At 46.0% G+C, this 22,181-nt stretch overlaps 1 protein-coding gene across 4 annotated transcripts in view; it reads left to right on the top strand.

Moving 5' to 3' along the window:
* Positions 1-690: 690 nt before the first annotated feature.
* The window catches only part of ZFP64 (ZFP64 zinc finger protein), an 87,728-nt gene continuing 66,237 nt past the window's right edge, over positions 691-22,181 (top strand). The window contains exons 1-6 of one of the 4 annotated variants that reach the window (XM_077873602.1): positions 714-1,009; positions 3,805-3,887; positions 4,357-4,590; positions 16,482-16,643; positions 17,808-17,870; positions 21,399-21,650. In XM_077873602.1, the coding sequence (XP_077729728.1) occupies positions 3,854-3,887; positions 4,357-4,590; positions 16,482-16,643; positions 17,808-17,870; positions 21,399-21,650 (745 nt within the window). In that variant the 5' untranslated portion in view covers positions 714-1,009; positions 3,805-3,853. Of the gene's footprint in view, positions 1,010-3,804; positions 3,888-4,350; positions 4,591-16,481; positions 16,644-17,807; positions 17,871-21,398; positions 21,651-22,181 lie in introns of all 4 variants that reach the window. The other 3 variants (XM_077873603.1, XM_077873600.1, XM_077873599.1) reach the window with 3 other exon arrangements.

Below are 22,181 nucleotides of genomic sequence, written 5' to 3'. Positions count from 1 at the left end.
CTGGAGATCGCCGCAGGGTGGCAGGTGGATTCAGAGGGGACAGCCCCGCAGGAGACTCGAGGCCGGAGGGAGTCTTGAGTAAAGGGGAGAGAGTTGCAGGAGGTGAGGTCGGCCGCGTAGACACAGATCAGCGGGGACAGCGTCGACCCACCCACACCTGCAAACTTGGAAATGCTGGTTCTCGGGCCTCGCCCCAGACTTACGGAGTCAGACATGCGGGGGGGGTGGGGCGAGCCCTCGGGGTGACGGCGCGCGGCCAGGTGGGCCTCGGGCGTCTGGTCCCCGTCGTTACTCCCGGGATGCACGTGATCCCTGTCCTCTTTATCTCCCTAGCAGGGCCGGGGACCCGCCCAGCGCTCCGCTGATTTGCCCGCCGCGGATGCTCCGCTGGGGTTTCTCCCAAGCCCGGCGCCCCCCGCCCCCCCCGCCCTCCAGCCGCAGCTCGGCGCGGTCCCCCACCCCCGCCCCCGGGCAGAGCATCCCGGCCACCGGGCAGCGGCGCCTTGGGGACCAGCGTCCCAGGGCGGCAGGTGCAAAGGCGCCCGAGCCGGGGAGGCCAGGCGCGTGGGCCACGGCCGCGGGGTGGGGGTGGGGGCGGGGGGCGCCGGCTGCCGCGGCCCGGGGTTGGGGCGCATCGCTCGCCGCCCGCGGTCGCCCCGCCCGCCGGGACGTCTGCGCGCGGTCGGGATCCCGGGGGACCCGGCGGTCCCGGGCCTCGGGATTGGCCCGCAGCCTCCCCGGGGAGCTGCCGCTGCAGAGCCAGGCTGGGGCCGCCGGGCCGGGCCAGCGCCCTCTAGGCAGCGGAAGTGGAGCTTGCTTTACATCCGTCCTCCCCGCCTGGCGGAGTTGGGAGAAGGCAGGCTGGGGGGTGTGGAAAAATAAAAGGAAAAGTCCCTGCACCATGTAGATCAGCGCCCCGCAGCCTGGCACCCCGGCCGGCCGGGGGCCTCCCAGTCTGCGGCCATGAACGCGAGCGGCGAGGGCGACGGCTTCCCGGGCTCGGTGCAAAGTAAGTGCTTTTCCGGGCGCAGTGCGCGCTCCGGGGCCCAGTGCGCGCTCCGGGGCCCGGGCCCAAGCACGTCTGCGACGCAGCGAGCAGGCCCGGGGCCCCGAAATCGGGGTGACGGCCCCGCGCCGGCGTCCAGGGCACCGCGGAGGGCGCGCCGTGCAGGGGGCGCGCGGAGTGGGCTCGGGATCGGGGCACCCAGCCCCGCGCAAGGCGGGGGGCGCTCTCCAGCCTCCAGGACCCCTTGCAGGGGAGCGGGGAGCGGGGGAGGAGGAGGAGGGCACGCCGTTCAGACAATCGCCACCCCCTCGGGGCATTCCCCGCCTCCCCCCCTTCCAGGCGGAGTTTGGGGGGGGGGGGTTGGGGGGTAACCGCGATTACGCTGATGGGAAAGCTTCTGCCTCGGTGGCTCGAAATCCTTGAAGTGTGGGGATCCGAGGGTTTCGTGAGGTCTGGCGGGCTGGGCTTGCCCTGGAAAGCCTTTTGCACATTAAAGGTGGAGATCTGAATGGGGAATGGGGCGGTGGTCGCTTTCTTTGAGTTTGGGATTCGTCGTAATTTTCCTGGTGAGGACAGCAGCCTTATCCAAGTACCTGATTTCGCCCGCCGCATTGTTTCCCCAAAGTGTGGTCCAGAGACTGAGCGCAGACCAGCCACCTGGGAGCGCGAGCGCTTGTTTAAAAAAAAAAAAAAAGAAAGAAAGAAAGAAAGAAAAAGAAAAAGAAAGGAAAAAGGAAAAAGCTCCCCAGGCCCCACCCATTAGATGGGGGACGTGGGGGGAGGGGATCTGTGGCCAGACCCTGAGCCATTCGGTTGCACACAGTTTGAAACGCACCCCTGGCACGGGGGTTTGCAGACACCTGGCACATGGTAAGCGCTCAGCTTGTTAGCTGTTTTGGAGACATTGCCTCCCAAACTTAGCTGGGTATTCCTTGCAGAAGTTGTGGAAAGCACAGATTTCTCTAAACACCAGTCCCTTCTGCATCCTACCTCCATCAGGACTCAGTATCCCCGAAGTGGGACTTAGGTGTGGCCTCAGATATGTCCGTGTTTCACGCATACACACGCACGCACCCTGATTGTTTATGATGCTGTTACAGGTTTGGAGAACATAGTGAAGATAAAGGAATTCTCTCTTGTTGCTGTTGAGCTCTTACCTGTACCCAGTGTTTTCTATTTGATCTGTTAATTCTCACTACAAATGCAGGAGGTTAGGTATATATTCACCATTCCAAATTTTCAGAGGGGGATGTCACATTCAATAGGATGTCTCGGGAATAACCCCACCACGTATCATGCTGGGGCATGAGGCCCCCTGTGCTGGCTTTTTACAAGCGCAATCTTACTTAATTCTCTTAATGGTCCTGTGAAACAGAAATTTATACCCATTTTACAGATGGGAGAGACCAAGTCCAAGTCATGGTTTGTAAATTGTAGTGTCAGGATTCTAAAAGAAAGTCTAGGTCGTTACTTGTGTGTCTGCCACATGCTGGAGGCATTGGTTATTAAAACCCTTTCATACTGAGTATCAGTCTTGTTAGATCACTAAGGAATCCTCATCAATGCCAGTCACCTCATCTCCTGGTTCCTTATTTTCCTGTTAGTCCCATGGGCACCTCAGCTCCAGGGAAGCAGTGTTTCAGGGGAACAGAAAAGCCTTCATTCCTTCCATTCATTGATTTCGATGTACTTAGGGTGCAGGGCGCTCTGCAGAACAGCTTATAAAACATTACAACAGAGCCCAGACTAGCTCTCCTTAGCAAGTCAACCAGATTGTGTTCCCACAGCGATTTCTTGTCTTAGCTTGACTTGGGGAAAATTGAACATAATATTTATAAATTTTCAGAAAGTTATGCTTCATATATATACCAGCTATATATATGCACAAAGGTAGTTCTCGTGTGATTTAGACCTGAGGAAAATTAGAAATAATAAAAAGACCCTATAAGTACTGAGATTATGATGCATAGATAACATAGAATAGTGTGTTTTAGGTGATTACATATGTTTTTAAGGATTTATTTGAGAGAGGAAGAGAGAGAGTTGGGGGTGGGGGGGACAAAGAGAAAATCTCAAGCAGACTCCTCACTGAGCTCAGAGCCCACCACGGGGCTCCATCCCACCACCCGTGACATCATGACCAGAGCAAAACCCAAGAGTCTGGTACTTACCCTACTGAGCCACTCAGGCGCTTATTATACTTTAAATAATTATACTTGTAAAAATTTTAGTGATCTAGGCACAGTGCTTATGCAATATTATGTGGGGAAAAGACTAATTTTACAGTACATTATGATCTTAAAAATTTTAAGCATAAAGAGAATGAAAGAAAATATTTTGTAATATTCATGGTACACATAGGTGGAAGGATTGTGAGTGATTTTCCCTCTGCTTCTTCCAGATTCACTGTTATAAGCATGAGTTTCCTTATCATAAGGCAAAGAAACTTTTAAAAATAAAAATTAAGGTAGTCCTATTAGAGACTTATTAATTGAATTTCTTCATTTACCAACACTTACATAGCACTAATACAGTGCCAGATATTGTGGTGAGTGCTTTGCAAATGTTAACACAGTATTAACTCTTGGCATCATTACTGTTGAGAAACAATGTCCCTAAACGTTAGGAATGAACTTTGACGACAAGTAACAACTGAACTATATACCAGCCTAATGAGAAGTCTGGAATTAGTTGATTCAGGGGATCGATGAGGTAGGGATCAGCATATGTAGGTATCTTAGCATTTTCCCCATAGTAAGAACATGGTTGTAGAACCTGGCATCCCATCTGCATTCCAGGCCAAAAGAAGAGGGAACCAGTGCCAATCACGTCTGATCCTTTTTTATCATGGAAGCCAAACTTCCCAGAAGTTCCCAAGCATGTAAGGGACCAAGATTATTACTGAGTAGTTTTCATGGGGTTGGGGTGGGGATGGAGGTGAGGGTATAAAAGTGGAGGGATTGGTTTTCATAAGGACTGGGAAGTACAACTACCTTTTGTTGGGATAGGACATGGCTACTGGTCCTTCAAAGTGCAAGCAACGTTGCACATCAAAAAGATTCCTTGCATGAAATGCCACTCGCGCCCCACTGGCCATTACTTGGGTCTGAGAGAGAAGTGGGGAGTAGAATGGACATCCGGTGCTGCTAAGAGAGAAGTGGGGAGTAGAATGGACATCCGGTGCTGCTAAGAGAGAAGAGGGGAGTAGAATGGACATCTGGCCAGCAACTAGCCATCTCTGCCACAGTGCCTTTTTTTTTCTAACATGAGTCTGGTTTCTGTTGTTATGTCGAGCAGTTTGGAATTAATTAATTAATCTGTGACTTCCGCTTTGTCCCATGGAGTTCCAGGTGGTACAACAGTGCTGGTTGAGCTTACTCCCGACATCCACATCTGTGGCCTCTGCAAGCAGCAGTTTAACAACCTGGATGCCTTTGTAGCTCACAAGCAGAGTGGCTGCCAGCTGACCAGCACGTCCGGGGCAGCCCCCAGCACGGTCCAGTTTGTATCTGAAGAAACAGTGCCTGCCACCCAAACTCAGACCACCACCAGAACCATCACCTCAGAGACCCAGACGATCACAGGTACAGCCCGGAGGGTGGGAGAGATGGTGAGAGTAGGCCTGGTTATGTCCCAAACACCTCCGTGGAGCTTATTAAAAATATAGATTCCCAGGGTCCACCCCGTAGGGTTGCTGATTCATTATTTTTAACAAGCTCCACTGGGAAGCCAGCTGCCCAGCCAGGTTTGGGAATTGCTGGGTAAAAACATGAGCTGTTAGCAGTTATAGATGTTGTCACATGTTAAAACAGACAAAAAACAGAGTTCTCAAACAAAAACATATATATATATATATATATATATATATATATATATATACTAAGAAAAAAAATACTTGTGGGAAATACGTTGCATAAAAAAAAGTAATTATTCTGGGTAGTGGGAGTATGGGTATGATCCCCAAATTTGCATTATTTTTATAAAGGGACAAAAAACATGGGGTGTGCTTTTGTTTTTGCTTTTTTTGTTTTTTTTTAATTTACCAACAGGCATGGTTACCCCCCGACCCCCTGTGCTGCCAGCCAGGAAAATAGAAAACTTCATCCTAGATCTTGGTTGTGTTCATTTACTCCACCAAAAATAATTTACAGATGGATCCAAAATTTAAATGTGTGCAGTAAAACCATAAAAGCTCTAGAGTAAATATTAGACGCAGACACACACATACACACGCTCACACTAACCCATACCTATACCTACACCTGTAGAATCTGTCTCAAGGGACGAGACAGACAACTTTAAAGTCACCCATTTATGAGATAGTTGGCGCAGACACTGCTGGATCCTGTGGGAAACAGAATTATCCCTTAGCTAAAGGCTTTCAGATTTTTAAATTAAAATATATGGGGCTCCTGGCTGACTCAGTTGGTGGAACATGTGACTCTAGGTCTTGGGGTTGGGAGTTTGAGCCCCACATTGCACGTAGGGATTACTTAAAAATAAAGTCTTTAAGAAATAATTTTCTATGTATATCTCAATACTATGCCTACCAAAGAAGACAGGCCAGGCCCCCTCAAGGAAAAGAAAAAGAATCCTGTATGTGGCTACAAATAGTGTTACAATTTTTCCAAAGTAAAAACAATGTATAAAACTAAACACCAGCAACTGGGGGGAAAAAACTGCAGCACAGATGTCTAAGGTTTAATGTCCTTTATATATAAAGAACTCCTAAAATCAATAAAAGTACAGGAAAAGAACCCAGTGAAAAAGTCCTCAAAGGGCAGCAGATGGTATATAAAGGAGGCCACTGAAGAGAAAAGGATCCTCCGTCACCGTAGTAATTAAATTAATGCAAGTCAAAGGAAGGCTTGGGACAGGATACTGCTTTCCTTTTCTGGGGATGTCAATTCCTATAACCTGAGCAATTTTGTGATATCTTTTAAATCTTTCAAGTTTAAAATTGTACATAGACACATTTACTTAGTAAATCCACTTCTTGCTATTTATCCCGTAAAATTTTATAAACAGATGTATAAGGGCATTCCTCTCCAGTATATGCTATAAAGAAAGTGGAACCTTTGTGTACATCAAGAGAAAATTAGATGAATAAACCTCAGATATTCAGACAATGAAATATGACCTAACCTTTAAAAAGGGACCCCGATCTTTGTACAGATACAGAAAGACAGAAAGATCCTCAGGAGAATTGCAAAAAAAAACCGCACGTATGCATGCACACATAGTATTATATTCAAGACAAGCTTCTAGAACAGGAACAAGGCAGGTAATGTTAACGAAAGAAGTAAGCTGTGTGTAAGGTAATGGGGATGGGTGGGGACTTTGGTTAAGTAGAGTAAGCATGCATGACTTGGGACAGCTGCCCTTTGGATACAGTCAGCTACTTGGGTTTTTCAGAGAAGCTGAAAACTGTAAAATTTCCCAAATTTTAAAACTCTGTTGGCCAAACGAAATATATCAATAAGCCTGACTGGGCCCACAGGCCTTTCCCAGACTTTTCTCCGACAGTGTTTAGTACAGTTAATCTGGAGCCAAAGGGTGAAAAGAACATCGAACGTGGGGGCACGGACTTTTATCTCCTTGATTTTGTGTTGGTGTGGTGTTTGAGTTTTTTGACAATAAGCAAAGTTTCGTGGTTGTCTCCTTAATGCATCCAAACTAATGCTTCTGCTGAGTTTTTTAAATATTGCAATATAATTACCTGATCACCTCCCAAGCCTTAAGAAAGGCACCTCCCACTTTTCTCCTGAGTTTATCTTAAATATCATCCCAGAGGGAGTCACCAAGAAAGCGTGAAAACTAAAAGCCACCTTAGCAGTGGGCCTGGGTACAACTTTCCTATTTTACTTCTGGACAAAGGGAAGCCGCAGGTGGGGAGGAGACACAGCCAGGTTAGGACGGTTGGGGGACTTACCCATTTTGGACTTTACCCTAATGGTCATCTTCCTGTTCAGGGTCCTCAACATCAGACTCCCAGTAACCCCACGCACTGGGTGTGAAAACTCTCAAACAATGCCTCAGTGTCAGGAGGCTTCAAGGCCCACACTTTATTTGTGGCCAAAGCACCTTCCTGGGTTCTGAGCCTCTGCTTACACTGTCCTCTCTGCCTGAAATACTTTTCCCAGCTTTCTCTGGCATGAGGGTGGACACACAGAGGGTCTCGTTTCATCTCCAGATACTCCCCTTTGCTCTTTGTGGCAGCGGCCAAGATGAAGTGCTCTACCTAACAAATGAGCCACATCGCTTTGCCCCAGAAGCTGTGTATGTGTCATTCCATCTGCCTGGAACTGACTCTTACGTGGACATCAGAGCTGAGCTTAAAGGCGCTCCTTAGAGACCCCTTTCATGACCCCACACACACACTGTTCCCCCAGGCCAGCTCAGGTCCCTGTAAATAAACCATCACTAGGCCGTAAGCACCCTGAGGTCAGGCCTGCACCCCTCGTGTCCACCCTGGATCCCTAGTGCGGGTCTTGGTGCAGGGAATGAGCCGCTGGCCCCATCCCCGTCCATCGGTAAAGCTGACCCCACACCCACATACCCGCTCCTGCCTCTGTCCTGGGTCTTTGCTCAGAGACGCTCACCCTCCCCTTGGCGTTTTCACCACCGTGCAATCACTCGCCGTGGGCAAGCCTGGGTTTTGCCGGCCACCCTGTACGCTCAGGCCAGGCCTGGAGACCTCCGTGTGCCCAGCTCACAGTGGCACACACTACACGGTCAGACAGACTGCTGGGCTTGCATCCCTGTCTGCCACCCCCAGCCCCAGACTGCGGGCAAGTCACCCTCTGCTCCCTAATACTTATCATCTGTAAAAAAAAAAAAAAAAGGGGGGGGGGGTTAGAGTGGCACCTAATACTATTAGGTAATAGAATTAGATGCCAATTACCTAGTAATCATTGTGTTATTGGAGGACTCTGTGATAATGAACATAAAGGGCCTGGGACGGAATAATTGGGCCCAGGAAACAACGGCTTTTATTAACGTGGAGATTAATGACCAGGTGGCAGACGGATGCTGAGATCTGCTGTATGTTCCGTCTCTGCCTGACCCAGCGGCTCTTCCTCGCCATTCCTATTCTCTGCCACAAAACAAGCAGAAGCCCACTTTGCTTCCCTCCTTTCACACTGTTTCACTTCTGGGCGGGCCCAACTCCCCCCCTGCACCTGAGTGGGCTTCTGTGCTCCACTTAGTGCAGCTCCCTGACCGGCCTGGGGCCCAGGATCCCTGGGGAGCTTGTTAAAGATACCGGTGCCCAGGCTCTACCTCCTGAACTCAAGGCTCCGGGGCTGAGGCTCAGGCATCTGTATTTCTAACGAGCTCCTGGGGGACTCCAGGTCTCAGCCAGTGTAGAGAGTCACTCACCACCCAAAGCCACACAGCCTGACCCCCGACCCCCGACCCTGCACAGATTTCTCCAGATACTCCCCCCCGCCCCCCCAGACATTGCCCAAACTTGTCTGTGCCTCTCAGGCCACGATTAAAGCCAAACCCTTCCCCAATCAGCTCATCTCTGCCCCTTCTCTGTCCAATAATAGTCGGACAATAGTTTACAATAAGCAAAACATATCCTCTCCCTGCTGGCTTTGAAAGCTGCCTTCTGTTTGGCATTTGGTTTAAGAACTTTTCTACAGGGGCGGTGACGTTAAAGATCAACGCCGGTGAAAACCATTAGCATCCCACATGCCTTTCCTAAGTCCTGAAAATCTTGGGGGGCCGAGGAGATAGGCCCGTGACTTGGCCTCTTGGCCACTTAGGGACTGAGGAGCCTCGTGACCATGGCGAATTACAAGAGCTCCTGGTGTCTCGTTTTTAAAGTAAGGACGAGAATAACTAGAAAGGCCACAGGCTTGGTAAAGAGTCCGGACCAGATTGCCCGGGTTCGATTCCCGCGGCGCCACTTGCTGACCAGGTAACCTTGGGCATGTAACAGGATCTCGGTGTCTGTTCTCCCCACTGTAACATGACCGTCCCCACCTCCGAGGGTTCTAGCCAGGGCTCCTAAATGCCAGACACTCAGAGCTGTCAGGGTTAGCTCTCCTTACTTACCAAATCAGGGGGCTGTGAAGCAGCGCACGGAAAATGTGGATGCAGTGCCTGGCTCATGACGAGCCCCCCAGCCAATAGTAGTTGAGTTGACCTCTTGACCTAGAATGGTCTTTCTCTCTCCTTCTGGTTAGTTCCTACTCTTTTGGTCCCAGGCGCAAAGTCACCTCCACCTAGAAGCTAGCCACGGTTTCTCCCTCTCCCCACCTCTCTTCCCCTGAGGTTAGGTGTTTCACCGCTCCCCTCCCGGCACCTATTTATCTCCATTGCAATTAACTAGTAATTTGGTGACACGCGGCCTTTAGTTCGATAGAGAAATGGATTCAGATGCTGTCAGAGGCCAGGCAGCGGCAGGGAGTACAGCTGCAGATATGCCACGATGGGGAGTGGGAGGGCCTGTGGACAGCCAGCTGGGAAAGGAAAGCAGTCCGACAGCCAGGAACCATCGCCGGCTACATCTTGGTGGGACTAGGAGCTGGGCTGGCTCTCACAGGTAGGCCATGCCGTCCTCCTGTTGAACGTAACAGTTCACAAAACATCAGCATGAGCTGGGTGCTCTGGGACCATGCAGAACAAGACCGAAACAGGACCCCTGCCTCCTCCCATCTAAGGCACAAAATACCCAACATCCCCTCCTCTGCTGCTCTGAGTAACACCTGTTTCTCTAGCTATTCCAGATGAGCCATAACCAAATCCTCTGCTTCTCCCCACCTCTTGACAGGTCCCTTGCAGGCTTCCTCAAGCCTCCCCACACCTCATCTGACCTGAGCCCACAACCGGGAATAAGTCCTTTGTAGCAGCCCTGTTGCTGAACTACCCCAGGGCTCCCGTGATACGAGGTTCCCTTGTCGCACCAAGTAAACAACTTACTCAACCACAGCCACAGCCGTGTCCCTGGTGGTCTCTGGCCAGAGGATGTTGACAAAGGGAAGACCCAGCCCACCCAGTTGATTTTAAAAACCTTAAAAGAGAATCTGAAGGCTCTGTTTGGCCTGGGGGCCCCAAGTTAGTGGTTTGATTTCTAGTTTACTGGATTGTAAACCTCCCTGCCAGCAGGGACCTCATCAGTCTTGCTTTCCTGCTTCCCCCCCCCACCCCCCATCACCCTCCAGGACCAGGCCTGACATACCATAGGCACTCAATAAAACAGTTAATGGAGTGAGCGCAGGGGAAGGGCAGCTGTGAGAATTAGGTTAGTGTGAATGTAGCTGGTGGCATGGGGTCTGCCCCCTCGGGAGGGTCCGGCAGTGGCAGTGTTGGGACTCTTGTGTGCCAGATGCTGGAGCTGACTGTGGGTGTTGCTTGCCCTTGGAGAATTTCAAGCCCGTGAAGGAGGAGAATTCCATCGTAAGACATACAAGACCAGCCGTCTGTGACAAGCATAGCCTTGTGCAAAGAGTAAATGGAGTAGATTGGTCCCAGTGGGGAAGGCCAGAGGGAAAATTTGAGTGAGATCAAATGTATAATAGCCCTTGAAGGACTCACTGGCCTTTGGGAGGAAGATAGTGGGAAGGGACCATTTCTTAATGGTGGTTTAGAGGTGGGGAAGCTCAAGGCAAGATCTGGTAACAGTGGCTAGAGATGACAAAGAGCCTACGTGGTAGGAGTCATGCTCAGCTCTGGCCTTTATTCCGAAGGAGCTGGGGAGCCATTGAAGGTTGTTGAGCAGGTGAGCGATTTAGTAAGACAAACTAATGATTTGCTCAGAGGATCTGACAATAATAATAACAACAGCCAATCCTGATGTAGTGCTTCTTTGCCATCTCTTTTCTAAGCACTCCGTATGAACCATAAATTAGGTACTGAGAGTTATTATCCCCATTTTACTAATAACAACTCAGGCACAAAACGTTGAAAGCTTGTCCAAGATGACAGAGCCACGAAGTGGCAAATGCAAGCTACCCGGCTGCAGAATCTGCTCTTGCCTGCATACACCCCACCCTTGGAAGAGCCCTCATGACAGTGTTTCTCAAACTTGTTTGTGACCCGGTGGACCCTGCAGATACCCAGACCCCGTGTTCTGCCCCAGGGTAACATCTCCATGGCTCTGAGCTGGGCCTTGGGAATTTGAACCAGCCAATGGGGGCTCATGTTAAAGAACTGAATCGAATCTGTGTTTTAAAGAGCTTCCCCAGATGGATCCCAAGATCCCAAGAAGCTTGTCTACCTGACTGCTCCCAATTTAATGCCTCCTTTTTTTTTTTTTTTTTTTCCAGAAGTGCACACCAAACTGCAGCATATTAGTTCCAATTTTCACCTTCAAGGGCAAGCGGGTCTGATTGGCTCGGCTTTTGTCAGGTATCTGCTGCTGGACCAATCAGCTGTGGCAGAGAGAGGGAGGTGGACTCAGGGATGGGAACCTGGCGGAGGTCAGCCCCGGGGTCTCTTGCCTGGTGGGGTCCATGTGCACCACTGGCATGAAAACCTCTTTCTCTCAGGAGAGGAATTTGGAGTTTGCAGTTGAATCCAGAACCCTAAATGTGAATCGTAGGCCCGGAGACCATTGGTTAAGAAACAGGAAGAAAAGAACAATAGATTTGAATATATGAGAATGTAGTAATATCCTTCATCTGTAAAGCTCATGTACAAGTCAATGAGGAAAAAAATGAAATTCAATAGAAAAAGAAAGAGCTAATAGCATAAACAGGGAATTCACTATAGAGAGTATAGGGATGGATAAAAAGTGTTGAAAGGGGTCCATCCTCACCAATTATGAAAGAAATGCACATGAAACTAAATTGATCTCATTTTGTCCTGTCACATAGCCATCGAGCTAGCAGAAATAAAGGAGAGAATGTAAATGGATTTAGATTTTTGGAAAGGATCTTATAATTATGTATCAGCAAGCAATTAAATGGCCATAGCATTCTGACCAATTCTTCAACTTTTAGAGGAAGGTATCCAGAGAATCTGGACGTCAGTTAAAAATTGGGCATAGGTGTTATTTATAAAAATAATACCTAGAAGCCAACTCACTGTCAAAGACAAGGGAATAAATAATGTAGCCATGCCACAACCAAAATGAAGGGGTAGTAGGCAGCCATTTGAAATTGTGTTTTGGATGAATGATAGCATGGCAAACAGCTTCAAATGGCAAAAAAAAAAAAAAAAAAGGAGATTACAAATTATTTAAGCCACATTGCCAGTTTTATACTTTTAAAAATCTGTATACAAAGAATATCTTCTTCATTAGGTTGATCATTAATTCGCAAATGTCTGTTAAGCCACTGCCCTTTGCCAAATTCTGTGTTAGGTGCTGGGAGACAGTGAGAGAGAGAACAGGTGTGTCCTCGAGTGGCTCATCCAGCCAAAGGGGAGGAGAGGATAGTCATTAAATAACTTCCCAACTAATTATGTAATCACAGTAGAGATAAGTGCTTTAGAGTAAAAGTATACTATATAATGAGCATATAATGAAGGGGTATATATTGTCATATGATATATTATCATGGGCAGCTTTGGGCAGCTTTTATTTTCTTCTCTACCCTTTTTCTGTACTCCTTAGATTTCCTACAATTAGTGTTTACTTTTATTTAAAAAAAAAAGAAGCAGCAGCAGCAATACAGGGGTGCCTGGCTGACTCAGTCAGTAGATGCTTGATCTCAGGGTTGTATGTTCGAGCCCCATATTGGATGTAGAGATGACTTAAAAACAAGATCTTTAAGAAAAATAATAAAATAAGATCTTTAAGAAAAACACAGTTTTTAATTTAAAAAGAGAATTAAAAAGTGGAGTTTTTAAATTGAAGAAGAGAAGGGAGAAGTAAAATGGGTTGGAAGATGTGAAAACTGTCTTCAGATATCCAAAGGGCAGCTTCGTGGGAAAGGAGCTAGACTAGTGGTCCATGTGAGCCCAGCAGGTTCAGACACGGATGGGTATGACCTCAGAGAGAAAGATTCTGGTTCCCTGTGGCATTCATATAACAGTCTTACATTTTAAGCAGCATCGTAACTGAGTCACCGAACACCCGAGGTGCTACCGCTACAGACCAGGGCTGACTACAACAAACAGGCTCTCGGGTGGACACCTGGACACACTGGGCAGCAAGAGAAATTCCAGGGGGACAAGAAACAAAGCAAAAGCCCTCAGGAGGGGTGTGAGGCTGTGAGCTACTGGGGGTAGGGGGGGCTGATCTCACTAAATGTGGGACTGGTTTTAGTAGCCAAGCCAGAGGAGATGAGGCCCTGAGTGCTTGCAAAGAGTTGGTCTCGGGTCAGTGGGACTATACACACCTGGGGATTAGTGGTGAGTCCAACATCAAATCACACAAACACTTCACCAGGCCTGAGGCAACCTCCCAAGGACCAAAGCCACTCGAAGCCTTTCCCCGGGGGATCTATAGGCTCTGCTGTTCCCAGGGCAGCCTGGAAAGAAGCCAGGTGTGGGGATATCTATGATGGGAGGGGATGACCCTCTATAAAGCCAGCCAAGAGGCTCCAGCAAGACTTGGTAAGAGATGCCCCCAGGCCCCTTTGCTGGCTGTTGAATTTCAGCCACCTGCGACAGAAAGTATTAATAAGTATGTGCTTCCGTATTCTGATATGTCACCTTTCATGGATGACCCTACATAAAATTGCATTTCTCCCCTTGCATTCCCTGTGCCTTTTCTGCTTTATTTCTCTGCATAGCCTTTAGCTCTGTATTAGCTGTGTAGCATATGTTTAGTTATTGCCTGCACCACTCCCAACCAGTGTCAGCTCCATGAAGGCAGGTTTGTTGTCCTTTTTGTTCACTGATGTGCCTCTAGTGCCTAGAAGAGTGCCTGGCACAAGGAAGGTGCTTCATAAATATTTGCTGGATAAGGTCGTGAATAATGACAACGGCACTGACAGTTTTACATGCCTGATTTTTAATCTGCACCACAGCCCTAGGAGATAGGGATAGAAATTATCCCCATCCCCCAGGTGAGGAAAGTGAGCCCCAGAGAGGTTACATAGGAGAGACCAACACTTGGTTTCTGCTCAGGACATGGTCTCCGGGTTGTGAGGTCGAGCCCCACGTTGGGCTCCACACAGTGTGGGATCCGCTTTGGATTCTCACTCTCTCTCTTCCTCTGCCCATCCCCCTACTCATTTGCATGCTCTGTCTCTGAAATAAATAAATAAATCTTAAAAAATAACCCAAAAGGTTATGTATCTGGCCTACACACACACACACACACACACACAGTAAGTGGCAAGACTTGGCCTCATATTAATTCGAAGATAGATTTTAACATATCTGAAATAGAGGAGCATGTCAGAATCAATGAGATTGCTGTCAACCAATAGGCAGTCACCAAAAAAAAAAAAAAAAGTCTTTTGTGAGCCTGTGAACAAATTTGAACATGGCTGAACACGTTTTTGTCACTTTGGCAGAGTGGCATGCTTTTTTTTTTTTTTTTTTTGGAACTCCGTGTATTGAGCTTCATTGTTGAAACATCTTCCAAGATAACTGTGTGATGATTCCAGTTAAAGATGAAAAGTAACTGTGTACCCAGAAATACTTGCAAACAGTAGCGGGGGTCCACTTGATATTCATGAAGCAAAGGGTGGTTGTTGGAGGAACAACTGCAGTTCTTGCAAAGCAACAAACAGGAAAGATGGATTCCCAGAATCAGACAAAGTTGGGTTAAGTTTTACTGCTGAGGTTCATGGAAAAGAATCGTGTACGCCAGTGGTTCTCAAACTTGAGCATGTATCAGAACACTCAGGGTGGCTTGTTAGAACACAGGCTTGCTGGGTCCACCCCAGAGCTTCTGATTCAGGGGGCTGGGGCGGGGCCTGAGGATCTGTCTTTGTAGCAAGTTCCCCCCATAAGTGCAGTGCTGCTGGCTGGGGACCCCTCTGCTTTGAGAACTGAGCAGAGCAAGGGAAGCAGGAGCAAAAGCCAAAACCCACAGGGTAGTTGAAACATTTCAACAAGAGGCAGGTGTGGTTGATCCAGGCCTCCAAGGCACTTGGGTGAAGACAGACATCAGTTTGTCAGAATCTTTTGGCCAACTTTAAATAAAAGCCACTTAACTTCACCCTGCATATTGCAGTTGAAACCGTGAAACCATTTACTTGAGTAGCAAATGCTGGTAGAAACGGGGTGTTCTTGGACATGCATCAGTGATGCTGTCATTGCCAGAGGTGCTCAAGAGGTGGAGATAAGGAACCTGGGTTTCCTGTCAAATGTCCAAAGAAACCGAAAATAATGCATTCAATAAATGTACAATTTCTAAGGAATATCAATAAATGTAAAATAAGGAATGTGAAAGCATTGCATCATAAAGTTGGCAGCTTTTTAATTTATTGTACAAAAAATAATGGTGCATCTTAGACAAGATTTTAGATTCAAAGAAAGATGATGTTTGTTTTAAGAGAAAATATAACTAGTACCACAAACCCATGGCATGGACATTATGCTCTAGACAAAGCCAAAATAAGTAGTAATATTAGGCCGGGGCTGATTTTAATAAGGAGACTCTATAAATACAATGGCAGAAATGCTGAAGGTGATGCCTCGGTGACTGAAGTTGGGGAAACAGAATGTGACAGTGGCTTTTCAGAGACGTCGTTAGGGCCTCTCAGCCTGACAAACTCACCCAACGAACAGAAACTACCACTGGTCATATGGACTCCTCATGTGAAACCAGATCTCCATGTGACAAATTATGTAAAATAAAGGAAGAAAAGATTTCCAAACCCAAAACCATAAATTTAGTTAACAGAGTAGTCACGAAAATTTGTATAAGCAGAGAAAGAAATTTGAGAGTGCTTATTTTATCTTTTATAATGACAAAAATAAAGATGATAAAGGTGTTTGATCTCTCTTTTTTTTCCTCTGAAGACTTCAGTAAGAAAACAAGGCTTTCTTTTAGGAGGACTTGTGTTTTTAGAGAGTATTTATAGTTTGGGCCAGAATTCCCTTGATCAGTTTCTTTCCAGCTGTTTGCTAGGATTTTGTGATAGAGCTTATGAAAGTACCAAATGCGTTTGGCTGGAGATAATGGAAAGCTTGCCTGGTATAAATGACAGGGACAATTCTTGTTTATTTAATAGGTCTAGATTTGAAGAGTTTCAGAGCTCTGGCTCAACAGCAGATTTTCCTGCTCTCCCCTTATGGTTACAGAACGGCTGCCACAGATCCAGGCATCACCTCCTCTCCCCAGCAGACCTAGGATATGGGCAACCAGGACAGCACAAATGAGCTTTCCTCAAATGCTTTTTTTTTTTTTTTTTTTAAATCAGGGAGAAAATCTTGTCCAGAAGCCCCAGAACAACAAATGTTCTCTAGTGTCTCAGTGATTAGAATGGGGTCACAGGATTACTCTTAAGTGGCAGAGAAGACTGGGAAAGCAGTTTAGCCTGTGCATTCTCTACAAAGGAAGGTAGGCAAAGGGAATAACTGTTGGGTATTCATACTATGAAAACTAATAATCATCTTTTAGTTTCAGCTCCAGAATTTGTGTTTGAACATGGCTATCAGACATATCTGCCCACGGAAAGCAATGAAAACCAGACAGCCACTGTCATCTCTCTGCCTGCCAAGTCACGTGCCAAAAAGCCCACAGCCCCACCTGCTCAGAAGAGGCTTAACTGTTGCTATCCAGGTATAGGCAGCATTGTGTCCGGCTTGCATAGAGAATGTGACATTTAGCAGATTCTAGGGCTCTCGCTCGTGCTGACAACTGGGTATAGATGTGCTCCAAACTGCCGGGCTTAAAAGCCAGAGCCCACCAGCATTTACATCATCACATACGACCTATCTCTCGCTGTCCCTGGTCACCATGCATGTGGACGATTTTTACAGCCGTGGACCTTTGAAACGGGACTCATGAGTATCCAGGTTACTGTGTTTTTCTTTCTGTGCTAAGCTTAGGGAGACATCCAGAAAGATTGCTGTTTCCTTTAAAAAACAAAAACAAAAATCTTTATTTGGAAATAATTTCAGACTCACAGAAAAGTTGCAAAAATAGGACAAAAATTTCTGTATGCCTTTAATCTGGGTTTCCCAAATGTTAACCTATTGTATTTGCTTCATCATTTTTTCTATAAATACATATTTTCCCCCAAAACCACTTTAGAGTAAGTTGCAAACATGATGTCCTTTTACCCCTAAATACCTCAATGTATATTTCCTAGAACCAAGGAAGTTCTTTTATAAACTACAGCACAATCATCAAAATCAGGAATTTCATACTTAGGGGCACCTGGCTGGCTCATGTGACTCGATCTCAGAGTCGTGGTTTGAGTCCCATGTAGGGCAGAGACTTTACTTAAAAAAAAAAAAAAAGGAAAGGAAATTAACATTTATATACACTATTATCAAACCATTGACCTTATTAATATTTTACTAGCTTCTTATTCATGTCCTCTATCACAAAAGAAAAACATTTTCTCCTGGTTTAGGACCTAATTCATGATCACATGTTGCTTTGAGTTTTCCTATCTCTTTAGTTTCCTTGAATCCTAAACTTGTGTCTTTCATGACCTAGACATTTTTGCAAAGTACAGGCCAGTTATTTTGTAAAATGTTCCTCAGTTTGGGTTTGTCGGATATTTCCTCATGATTAGATTTAGGCTCTGCGCTTTGGCTGGGAAGCACAGAAGTGATGTGTATCCTTCGTGCGTCGTATCAGACGGCACATGATACCTGTTTGTCCTCTTTATTGTGGGGTTTACCCTTGTCACTTGGTTAAGGAAGTTTCTGCCAGCTTTCTCCACCTTTAAATTACTGTTTTCCCTTGTAATTAATCTTTTCCTGCCTTTTTAAGGTTGCCAGTTCAAGACTGCCTATGGCATGAAGGACATGGAGCGTCATTTAAAAATTCACACTGGTAAGTGACATTTCTTTGACACATCTGCCGGGAACGTGTGCTCAGTGCTAGGAGCCGGGGATCCAGACGAGCCAGACGTATCATAAGACACAGAACCTCACTGTTTGTCACAGGAAAACAAACAGAAATTCAATAAAAATAAGATGGTGTTTCCACACATGATTTTGGCAAAAAATGCTTAAAGCAATAAAATCCAGTGCTGGAACAGATAGGAGCAAACTTAGCTGGTGGAGGTGTGAATGGCTCCAACTGTTTTGACAATCTGCCAGAATTAACTAAAATTTAAATGTACATATTCGGGCAGCCCGGGTGGCTCAGCGGTTTAGTGCCACCTTCGGCCCAGGGCCTCATCCTGAAGACACGGGATCGAGTCCCACGTCGGGCTCCCTGCATGGAGCCTGCTTCTCCCTCTGCCTGCGTCTCTGTCTCTCTCTGTGTCTCTCATGAATAAATAAATAAAATCTTTAAAAAATAAATAAATAAATAAACGTGCATATTCTCATTTTGAGGAGATGATCCTATAAATGTGTATGTGTAATTTTTGATAAAGGAATAAGGGAGAAAAATAGTAAATTTCTTTATGTATCTTTACATTGTATCACTGGACACACAGCATATGTGTATTATTTTTGTCATTTTGAAGGTGAAATTTAATAAGTGAATATTTTCTGTTTTTGTTTTTAAAGGAGAGGGAAAGATTGATGGAGAGCCTGGCTGGCTCAGTCAGTGGAGGCTGTGACTCTTGATCTTGAGATCGTGGGTTTAAGCCCCACCTGAAGTGTAGAGATTACTTAAAAAAATAAAAAAATAAAAATAAAAGGAGAAGGAAAGGTTGATGCATGGAAAAGAAAAATGTGCTTATTTCTGGTGATTTTAATTTTCTTTAATATATTATTTTTATGTCTCCCAGATTTTCTGAATGGAGCAGGAACTGCATTTAGACTATTTTTTTAAAGGTTTTATTTATATATTCATGAGAGACACAGAGAGAAGGCAGAAACATAGGTGGAGGGAAAAGCAGGCTCCTCGCAGGGAGCCCGATGTGGAACTTGATCCCGGAACTCTGGGATCATGCACTGAGCCACCCAGGAGTTCCAGCAACTCAGGAGTCCCTAGACTATTTTTAACCAAATATTAGATACTCTTAATTCAAATGAGAGAATATGAATCAGAGAGTGTGTGTATAAGGTAGGGGTGTGCTGAAATTTGGCTGGGGTGTCACTAATTGCCCAAAGATTGCTATTTAGCCTCAAACCTTTGGAAGATCAAGTACCCAGCAATGATTTTTGAAATTTGTTGGCCATGGCCAGCGATTGCCTTGTTATACTGGGGTCACCATCCTATCCTAGCCAACTTCATGGTGTCACGTCATTTGGATTTATTCTAATTATCAGAATAGTAAGTTTCAAGTGTTGATAAGCATTCTCGATGTAATAAAAAATGAATATCTCCGTGCGGGTTTAATGAGTTCCGTCAGTCAAGTGAAGCATAGCATACTCATCGTTGCCAGAGTAGAGTGCTGTCATTATTCATGAGGATTAAGGAAACACTGTAAATACATAAGCGAAGCTGCAACCTTAAGTCCGGTTCTGCACACCTTCAGAAAGCACCTTATACACGCACTTGGCCCAGTGTGGGCTCGTAGGATAGTTTCTCCATGACAGCAGCATCTCCAATAACATCTTCAGGCCAGAGAGGTGACAAGGTGTCCTCACCTTAGTTACTTCCAGAGAGGATGGCGTGGCCAGGAGCAGCACTGGCAAGCTCTTCACCAGCAGAACTAGCTGGAAACCATCCTTCACCAGCATCTGGCAGCTGCTCAGTGTGGCACATACACAGCCTGGCGACCACGGCAGCTAATCAGCCGCTGACAATCATGAGAAATTATTGCTTGTGGATTTCTAAATTTGGCTACTAACATTTTTTATTAATAAAATGATAATCTTTTAGACACTTTTAGGTATACTCTTAAATCCCAGATGTTTGCTCTGTGACAGTAGTGATCAGCTTTGGCTGACAATTGACTTTAACACTTAGCTATATAGGATTTGGTCAAAAGACATATTTAATATATAAAGTAAAAAGCGGAAATCCTGATTCACAACCTGCTTCCCTATCCAATATAAGCCCAGAGTCACCAGTTTTAATAATCTACTGTGTCTCGTTCTTAAATTTTGGCATACCTATGCTGAGCCTAAAACACACAGAATCTACTTTTTCCATCTCTTATTAAGTTAATATTATATATCCTATCACTGCAAATTGCTGTTTTCCACTTAATATTGGTCATCTTTCCACATCAGTAGTACATATGTGCTTCATTCTTTTCAGTGGCCTGATAGGGAACTGGTTCAATAATTGATGGTACATTAACCAGTAAAATACTTTTAAAAGTATTTAAAAGCTTTAAAAGTCATGTCCTAGTTATTTCATGATGTGAACATGATCAGAATTATTTTAAGTACAAGAAAGTCAACAGGGAGGCACTGTTGTGTTTGGCTCAGAGAACAAAAGAGTTGTGAGTTTAATCCCAGTTCTTGAGAGAATCAAGGAAAACCATTATTGAGAGGCACAGTGCCTTTCAGAAAATATTTAAGCTGATGTTAGCCAGAAAGGTTTTTGGTACCAAAAATACATACAGACACACAAATAACTGAAAAGATATCCATCCAGAAATCAGCAGTTGTTCACAGGGAGTAAGTTGACATGTACATTAGTGAGTATAAGTCAACGAAGCTGCTAGGACAAAGAAACCCAAACACCAGCTCCCACGCGATAGGCGTTTATGTGTCTTTCAACTAAGTGTCCGGAGGTAAGCAGGTGTCTAGGGTAGGCAGGTGGCTCTGTCCTACCAGATAATCCAGGGACTTAAGTTCCTTCTGTGTCATTATAATGCATCATGTCACAGATCTGCCTTCTACAGGCAAGCTGCCCTCCCCTGCCAGTTCACCCCACATCTTGGAAACAGTTGGCAGAAAGAGTGGAAAAAGAAAAATAAAAGACAAACCACGTCCTTTACAAAAGGGACACATTTACCTTCTCTGCCATTTCATGGGCGAGGACGTTGTAGCAGAATGACACCTGGCTGCGGGCGAGGCTTAGCCTTGAGCTGCCTTCCCAGGAGCTCTCCGAAAACTTAGACCCTCTGAGTTGTAGCGTGTGTCTGTGAAGACGAGAGGAGGGAACGGGATGAGACAATCAACAGTTCCTTACTTTACTTGGCTCTACTTTAGACGTTTGCATGGCCTTCTATTTTTAATTGATAAGGAATTGATTAGAAAATGAATAGGGGCCAATTAGGAACAATCTTGAATGTAGGAAAAATTAGAAAATCACAATAGGCAAAATGGAAAAAAACTCCCCTTTTCCCGGGATGTTAGGTCTTGGCATATTTTCTTCTCTGGCATTTGGAGTTTCCTAAATTTTCTCCAGTGACCACATAGTCCTTTTACCCATAAGGTAGTGGGGAAAGAAGCCTCTTTCTTGGTTAGTGTTGTTTCCTGATGCCATCTGTGTGTGTGTTTGAAGGAGACAAGCCCCACAAGTGTGAGGTCTGTGGCAAGTGCTTCAGCCGGAAGGATAAGCTGAAGACCCACATGCGCTGCCACACGGGTGTGAAGCCCTACAAGTGTAAGACGTGCGACTACGCCGCAGCTGACAGCAGCAGCCTCAACAAACACCTGCGCATACACTCGGATGAGCGGCCCTTCAAGTGCCAGATCTGCCCCTACGCCAGCCGCAACTCAAGCCAGCTCACCGTGCACCTGCGGTCCCACACAGGTAGGTCCCTCGTACTGCTCTCGCGCTGTGCTCCTCACTTCCAGCTGCTTAAAAGCACCTTAAAGCACTGAGTCACGATCTAAGTCCACGAATGGGGACGTCCGCTCGTGGCACTGTTTGCGGGTTCACTTTGCATCCAGCTGGAAGTGCCTTTCTCAGTCCATTAGGGAAAAACCTCGAGTTTATAACCTCCTGTGTATCCTCCTGTAACTTTATAACTTATTCACTAGTAAAGTATTTAATGAGGAGGTGAGCCGAATGACGAAGAGCTATAAATATAAACAACGCCTTCTTAATACATTTCTGCATAGTTTCTGCATCTCGATCATTTTTGAAGCAAACTCAGTTCAGCCTGGGACAGCTTTGTGGAAAAACGCAGCAGAGTAGGTAACCTAACAAATCATCCACGTTTCAAGTAGACCAGTTAGCTATTGATACAATGATGCTGTGTAACAACCACAACAAAACCTCAGTGGCAGATTATAATAAGTGGTTATTGCTCACACACTGCAGGTCTAGCCAGCTGGCTAG

The sequence above is a fragment of the Canis aureus genome, chromosome 26 (genome assembly GCF_053574225.1).
Source record: "Canis aureus isolate CA01 chromosome 26, VMU_Caureus_v.1.0, whole genome shotgun sequence".
Classification (NCBI taxonomy): Eukaryota; Metazoa; Chordata; class Mammalia; order Carnivora; family Canidae; genus Canis; species Canis aureus.
This window is presented reverse-complemented; position numbering and strand designations above follow the sequence as displayed.